General features: G+C 45.6%; 1 protein-coding gene across 1 annotated transcript; it reads right to left on the bottom strand.

Annotated features, from left to right (window-relative positions):
• Window positions 1-338: 338 nt before the first annotated feature.
• Window positions 339-5,264, bottom strand: LOC127238456 (zinc finger protein 551). Its single transcript, XM_051207074.1, has 3 exons — window positions 5,250-5,264; window positions 3,550-3,673; window positions 339-2,151 (listed from the first exon to the last, which is right to left on the bottom strand). The coding sequence occupies exons 1-3, from the start codon at window positions 5,262-5,264 to the stop codon at window positions 356-358; spliced, it is 1,935 nt and encodes a 644-aa protein (XP_051063031.1). The 3' UTR covers window positions 339-355.
• Window positions 5,265-8,111: the final 2,847 nt, after the last annotated feature.

Here is an 8,111-nt window from a genome sequence, read left to right on the forward strand (position 1 = left end):
CACAGACACTGTCAATGGCATAAATCAGGACATGACCCTGGGCACACTAGATATATCTGAAATAACCCTCACTTTTGAAGCCCATATGAATTATCTTTAAACCCAGAGAGGGCTGCATGTCTTCTCCAGTGTTACTACACTACCACACTAAACAGTACATTTCTTACACAATAAAGAACTTTCTTAGGAAGCTGGGCTTTGGTGGCACACGCCTTTAATCCCAGCACTCAGTAGGCATAGGCAGGGGGATCTCTGTGAGTTCGAGGCCACCCTGGTCTAAAGAGCTAGTTCCAGGGCAGGCTCCAAAGCAATACAGAGAAACCCTGTCTCAAAAAAAAAAAAAAAAAGAAATTTCTTAGGTGTGAACTCTCTGGTGTCGAACAAGATTAGAGCGACGGCTAAAGGATTTCTCACAGTCATTGCACTCATAAGGCCTTTCTCCGGTGTGAACCCTTTGGTGCTGAATAAGGTCAGACTTGTGGGTAAAGAGTTTTCCACATTCAGTACATTCATAAGGCTTTTCTCCACTGTGGCTTCTCTGGTGTTGGATTAGGCTAGCACTTTGGCTAAAAGACTTCCCACATTCACTACATTCATAAGGCCTCTCTCCAGTGTGCAGTCGCTGGTGTTGAATAAGGCTAGCACTCTGACTAAAGGCTTTCCCACATTCGACACACTCATAAGGCTTCTCTCCAGTGTGAACTCTCCGGTGTTGAATGAGGCTAGAACACTGTCTAAACGACTTCCCACATTCTTCACACTCATAAGGTCTTGTTCCAGTATGAATTCTCTGGTGTTGGATGAGGTCAGACTTTCTGGTGAAGGAGGCGCCACAGTCCCCACACTTATAAGGCCTTTCTCCAGTGTGAACTCTTTGGTGTTGGATGAGGATGAATTTGCGACTAAAGGATTTCTCACATTCACTGCATTTGTAAGGCCTATCACCAGTATGAACTCTCCGGTGCCGAATGAGGTTGGAGAACTGTCTGAAGAATTTCCCACACTCGCCACACTCATACGGCCTTTCCCCGCTGTGGATTCGCTCATGTTGAATGAGTTCGGCTTTGCAGCTAAAGGCTTTCCCACAATCACTGCACTGGTGAGGCATTTCTCCAGTGTGGACTCTTCTGTGTCTAATGAGATTGAAAATTTGTCTAAAGGATTTCCCACACTCATAGCACTCATAAGGTCTTTCTCCAGTATGAATTCTGTGGTGTCTAAAGAGGCTAGAGTTTTGTCTGAAGGATTTCCCACACTGATCACATTGGTAAGGCCTCTCTCCAGTGTGGATTCTCTGGTGTTCAGTGAGGTTGGATTTGTACGTAAAGGATTTTCTACATTCCACACACTCATAATGGACTCTACTACTATGGTGTCTCTGATGGTAAATGAGTTCAGATTTATAGACAAAGGCTTTTCCACATTCAGTACATTTATAGGGTCTCTCTTGAGGACGAATTCTATCATGTGCAATGAGGTGACACTTTTTGCTAAAGGACTTTTCATGCTGAGAATGCTCATATATCCTTTGTCCCGTGTGACTGTCATGGTGTTGAGCAAGTTTGTACTTGCAAGAGAAGGCTTTCTCATACTTGCTACACTCATGAGGCCCTTTTTCAGGCGAGGCACTCTGATGCTGAACAAGTGCGTGTTTGTGGCTTGAACCTTTTTGGCATTCTCTGTACTTAAGTTTTTCTCCACTCAAAAGTACTTCCCCACATTTGCCACCAGTGGGAGACTGTTCACTACTACAAGCAGCCTGCTGCTGAAGACAGCCTATGGAGGCAAGGGCCTCTTCCCCATCCTTCCCAAAGATGAATGGCTTTATCAACACATGGGGTCTGCAGCTTGACATAAATGAAGCCCTGTCAGCATCCCCTTCACAGGGCTTTTCTCCAGTGTAATTCTTCTGGCACTGGTTAATGTCTTCGTTCAAACCAGAGCTTTCCACACATGTTCTAGACAAGTACAATGTCTGCATAGTGTGTGTGCTTGGGAATTCAGCCTGGTGTAAGACATCTTCCAAAGCTAGGACAGGTGTCTCAAAGAGATGAGTCTCCTGAGTAGATGGACTTGTCTTAGACATCACCCCTTCTAGAGGTACGTCATGCTCAGAAGTTACCTCTTCAACCCTCATTCCAGGACAGGAACCTGAAATCAGAGACATACATGCTGAAATGCAAATGAAATAATGCTAGCATCAGTGGAAAGAGAAAAGCCCACCACAAAGGTAAGTTAGACACAGAAAACAATGGCACAGCTGGACTTAAGATTACACCAGTACTCTAAGCACTTGGCAATCTAAGTTGCTACACAACCAAGAGCTTATCACCCCCCTACCACCACCACACACGCTGGCGTGCGCGCGCACACACACACAATAGGATAAGAAACAATGAAACTACTGGACTGTTCTAAGAACAAAATAGTTGCAGACCAGCTGAGGGAGCTGTTTCAAATATAGTACAAGGTACATTACCCTAGACAAAGGATACAGGATGGGATGCAGGAAAGGAGGAACAGGGTAGGGTCTCCAAGCAATTCCTCAAGTGACAGCCATCAGCAGGACCTTTTCTATTGGGGTTATGGCTACAATGAGCAAAAACAATGAAACTAAGCAGCTAGTGATCAAGGGTTAATTAAAGCTATGCATGTGCCCCATGGTACCACTTGTCAAAACTAAGAATGCAATGGCATCAAGGTAGCCAAGAGCTAGAAGGCACAGGTAAAATCACAAGATGGCAAAGTATTAAACATGGAGAAGGTAGAAATGAAACACAATGGGTGACTCCTTTATTAAAACATGGTGGGGCACTTTATTGGTTTCTGATATGACAGAATCATGTCTTTCCCTGGGTACCTATTAGCAGATCTGGTCTCCTCTAAGACAATCTTGTTTCATGTCAACTCTATGAGGCAACCAAGACCATCCCTACAGCACTAACCACATGAGAAATGAAAATTACAATATTTTAAAAAAGAAGAAAAGAAAAAGCAAATGAGTGACCAGTACTAATTCATAGCAACTCAACATAAAATAGCGTATGAGAAGAAAACAGAACTAAAAACTTAAGGGTCCTTCAAGAATAGCCCACGTTTTATTTAAAAATAAACATAACAATGCCGGCAATTCCTCACAGAGGCAGCCATAAAGAAATGTCAAATAAGCCTGGTGCATGCCTTTAATCCCAATACTTGGGAGGCAGAGGCAGGCAGATCTCTCTAAGGAGTTCAAGGCCAGCTTGGACTACATAGTGAGTTCTAGTATATCCAGAACTATAAAGAGAGGCCCTATCTCAGGAAGGAAGGAAGGGACAGAAGGAGGGAGGAAGGAAGGGAGGGAAGGAGGGAGGGACGGACGGAGAAAAAGAAAGAAATGACAACTATAGGAATTAGGTGGGAACCAAGGCAAAGGATGCTATAGATGTGGACAGTCACCCTAATGGAGAAATTTTGAGACTTGTTATGACTCCAGAGATAGCAGTCACTCTCAGGAAAAAGTAATGGTAGAAACCACTTAAGACATTAGGAGGGATGCAAGGACCTTACCCAGAGATGCCACAAGTGCAAGGTTCTCCAGCATCACACTGCAGTACAGGAACCTCTGGGCCTTATCAAGGAGCACCCACTCTTCCTGAGAGAAGTGAATGGCCACATCCTCAAAGGTCACACCCTATCACAGTGGAGACAATTCGTCATATGATCAGCTTCTCTTTCAGAACTCCAAGTACACCCTGTTGACCCAATATACATTTATGATGCATTTCCTTCTGAAGACTCCAAGGTAATATACATCTCCCATCCAATCCTATCATCCCACAAGGAAATATCAGGCCTGGGTACCACTTACTCCAAATATCTCTCAGTCTCAATGATCACTGACCACCTATGCACAGCACCAATAGAAGGACAGTAAGTAGCATCTACCTCCAGCCCTGACAGGTAGAGCTGCACGCTTTACTTACATAGAACTAGCCTGCAGTCCTCCATATCCTTCGTCCTATATACAACCAAACAAGGATTTGCAACCTTCATTCCTATGTCTTCAGTGTGAACTTTGGGGTCATCGGTTAACTCTTCCATCCCAAGTGCATAGGATTCTGTTCCACACATCTCTCTATCCTTGCTCACAAACACAGCAAAGTGCAGCCCTTTGGCCTACCCATTGGTTACTCAGCATGTGAGATCCAGAGAGTCCTTAGGAAAATCAAACAGGATCCAACATATGCCCCCAAACCTCTCACAGACCCTAGTACAAAGCTGACCCAACCCTATTATGATGACATCCTACTTTATGCTATTGCTTTGTTCAAATTTACCCAGCAACCATCACTAGTAAAGCCAGGTATATTGACTCATGCCTATAATTCCAGCACTTAGGAGACTGGGGCAAAAAGATTGCCACAAGTTCAAAGCCAGCTTGGGCTACATAATGACATGGTAGGCCCACTTCAGTCCAAGTTCATACAAACAGTAAAGATTGCTGAAGAAACTAGCCTGGAAAAGACACTACAACCGGGCATGCTACCTATCTGCAAGCTGTGCAGCATGCTCTAGGCTTCCAGCTTTCATGAGTCATCAGCCCACGCAGGGGTGGTCTTTTGCTGACACAGCTAATCACTGAATCATTTCTACTCCTGTAGGTAGCCTTTGACTCGCATTCCTGTAAGGAGCCCTAATAAATCTCACTAATTCACCAAGGTGGACTTCGCTGGCATCCTTACTTTTGTCTGTCCTCAATTCCCTATGTGGGATGTATAGACATTTGTTCAGGTCTCCACAGGATTAGTGTCAACACACCATCTATCTCCCTTATCCCGTTTCTCATGCAGCAGCCACAGAGAGCCTGAGGAGAATGTGTTGGCTCGCCAGCTTCCTTCACACCCAAATCTCCTGTCGCCATATTCACATACAAAGTACACATTCTGTTTTTTTCAGAGTCATTCCAGGTAGGACTGCTGCACCCCACTGATCCCTATTCCAGGTAGGAAGCAGATATGCACATGCCTGAACTAATTCAATCCCCCCTTCAGGCTGAGGCGCATACTAGAGAAGTAACCTTCTACACCCACTTGCCAACGATTTCATGCAACCCTCAGCCTACACACAAAACTCTGCGTTGTGTACCTAACCTGTTCAAGACTGCAAGACCCAGGGCTATCCTGGGGAGCAAGGGGAGAATAGACCAGGGACATTGCTAACCTAAAAACTGTATGGGTAGGATGAGGGTAACGGTAGGTTCCACTTACCAGGCCTGGGCCCATAACTGCTTCTGAAGACAAGGGAACCTGAAAAAAGGAAGGAGGCTGTGAGAATCTGGTAACTACCGGCAAGTTTCACAGGCTCCAGTTGCTTAGTGTCCCTGCCCACCCTGGGCCTCGATGGCCTGGGATGGCTGCAGACCATCTATACAGCGGTCCACAGTGCTGAATCTCAGGTGAGACGTGACACCTGTGACATGCACTCTATTCTGTCCTGCCTACCATGTCTCTTCCTGTCTGTTCTTCCTCTGAGTACCTTCTGGAAAATTTACAATTCTATTTCCGGACACAGTCCCTGTTGACAATTCTCACTGGCTCTAGTGTCCTAAGAATTAAATCCAAATTCCTCAGTTGCAACGCGGCCACGCAACTGTTTCTGCAGACACTTACACACCAAGACTCCATATCTTCTGTGCCCTCCCGCCCCTTCCAGGCCTCTGAGCATTGCAGCATTCACAAATCCCAGGATACAGATGTCTATGAATGGGGGCTCCTCGCCCCACCCACAGCATCTTGGGCCCGGGACATCAGCTATGAAATGCTGGGTCATGGTCGGGGCCTCTCTCCGTGCTCTAGTTCTCGGTGAGACCCGCAGCACGCAGCACTTACCTGTGCCGGGTCCTTGTGTGCAGCCACAGCCATTGGACTCTGCAGCCGGAGCAAGGACCGGGTCGCCGAGGTCTCCTGCCAGGCCTGGCGCAGGTCTCGTGGGCGGAGTCGCTGGGCCGCAGCAGGGCCTCTGCACCGCAGTGCAGCTCGCTGCGCTCCGCCAGCCAGAGGGAACGCTCACCTCGCCCCGCTTCCAGCTAGGTAAACAAACCCCAGACACGCCAAAAAGACCGCCAAGAGGAGGACCACGCCGGAAGTCCAGCTCAGGAACAAACCACACGCGCGCGCACCCACTCACCTCAAAAAATAAAAATAAAAATAAATGCTAAATTTTCATTGGCTCAACTCTGCCCCAATGTCTCGCATGCGTATTGCATCCCGGGAAATGTAGTTTCCACAGCTCCCAAGGCAGGTACCCTATCCTCCTCCCCCATCTTGACCCCTGTGAACTTAGTTAAAACAGGTAAGCTGCTGGGAGTAGGTGACTAAAGCTTCCAGAGAAGGGAGAAATACTTAAATGAAGCTGTTTCCGGATTTCTGGGATCTGTTGTGTGGCTGATCTTGTCTGTGGTTGGTAACATTTCAGAAAAAATGAAGTTCATTGGCCATCAAGTGGCTACAAAGGAAAACAGAATCAAATGGACATATTCCATAGAGCAATTTAGACACAACACAACACAACACAACACACACACACACACACACACACACACACACACACACACACACACAATGAGGGACTCCAAGATGTGGCTCTCATAAGGTCACCCCATCCAAGATGGAGTGGAACATTATGGAGAATCAGGTATTTATGTTGCACACATTCACCTATAAGTACCTCCCACCAGTGTTCTGGAAGGATGGTGTGTGTGTGTGTGTGTGTGTGTGTGTGTGTGTGCAAACTCTTGGCTAAACTATAATGAACATTTTCTTATTGCTGTTTATAGGCTTTCAATCAAAAGCATCAGTGACAAAATGTGTAACTGTATGTTCAGTAATGACAAGACAAAAATAAAAATAAAAAATAAATCAATGTCCATTGAGGACATGATGTAGAAGATAAAGAGGGCTGTTTAGACTCCCCTAGAGCAGAAGAGGTTGAGGGGACATCTTTGCCTCCTGTCTATTTTCCAGTAATTGTATCCAATGTATGAGTCTATGCTGATTTTTTTCATTTAATATTTCTTGCTCAGCATCCAAAGAAACAGTTGCCTTAAGAATGTACACACCCACTGTGTCTACCATCACCCTGAGTACAATTATGTCAGGAGATTGGAATTTGGGGCAGGAGAGATCAGTTAAGAGCACACAGACTGCTCTTGCAGAGTAACCAGGTTCAATTCCAAGTACCAATGTGGTGACTCACAACTTTGTTACTCCAGTTCCAAAGGGTCCAATTCCCTCATCTGGCCTCTGCAGGCACCAGGCCTACAAAGTGATTCACAGATATCCATATGCATAAAATTAAAATTAAAAAATAAATTGAATTTATTGCCAGCTATGGTCTGGCATATATTCCTAATGGAATAATTCATAAGGTTATGCTTATACAGTTTAATTCTTAGTTTTATAAATACAGTGTAATAATTGTTAAAAATATTTGTGCCTCCTCCTCCCTTCATCCCAGTCCTCCCACAACATCCCTACCCCACCCCTCATCTACTCCTCAGAGGGGGTGAGGCCTTCCATGGCAATCACCAAAGTCTGCCACATCTTTGGGGCAGGACCTAGGCCCTCCCTCATTTATTTCGACTGAGCAAGGCATCCTTCGATAGGGAATGGGCTCCAAAAGCCCAGTTCATGTACTAGGGATAAATACTGGTTCCACTGCTAGTGGCCCTATGGATTGCCCAAGTCCCCCAACTGACACCCATATTCAGAGGGCCTAGTTCAGTCTTATGCATGTTCCCAGCTGTCAGTGAGCTTCCACTGGCCCAGGTCAGCTGTTTCTGTGAGTCTTTCCAACATGGTCTTGACCCCTTTGCTCGTATTATTGCTCCTCCCTCTCAGCAACTGGACTCTAGGATTTCAACAAGTAAACTTTTAAATACACACCTCACACATTTTTAAAAAAATTATCTGAAGTATCTGCTGGTCAAAGAGCTGCCTCATTGGCATCCAGTTTTGTGGGGTTTGTTTTGTTTTCAGTACCCCACCATTGTCTACTTACCATCCCCACCTGAATCAAATCTTTCCTGTAAAACACTGTCCTATTGCACACGGAATGGTTTTTGTTTTTGT

The sequence above is a fragment of the Phodopus roborovskii genome, unplaced genomic scaffold (assembly GCF_943737965.1).
Source record: "Phodopus roborovskii unplaced genomic scaffold, PHOROB, whole genome shotgun sequence".
Taxonomy (NCBI): Eukaryota; Metazoa; Chordata; class Mammalia; order Rodentia; family Cricetidae; genus Phodopus; species Phodopus roborovskii.

Coding starts and splice junctions, on each gene's coding strand:
- LOC127238456 (XM_051207074.1), bottom strand. Junction 2,152..3,549: donor TGCACTTGTGGCATCTCTGG/GTAAGGTCCTTG, acceptor CTCTGATTTCAG/GTTCCTGTCCTGGAATGAGG.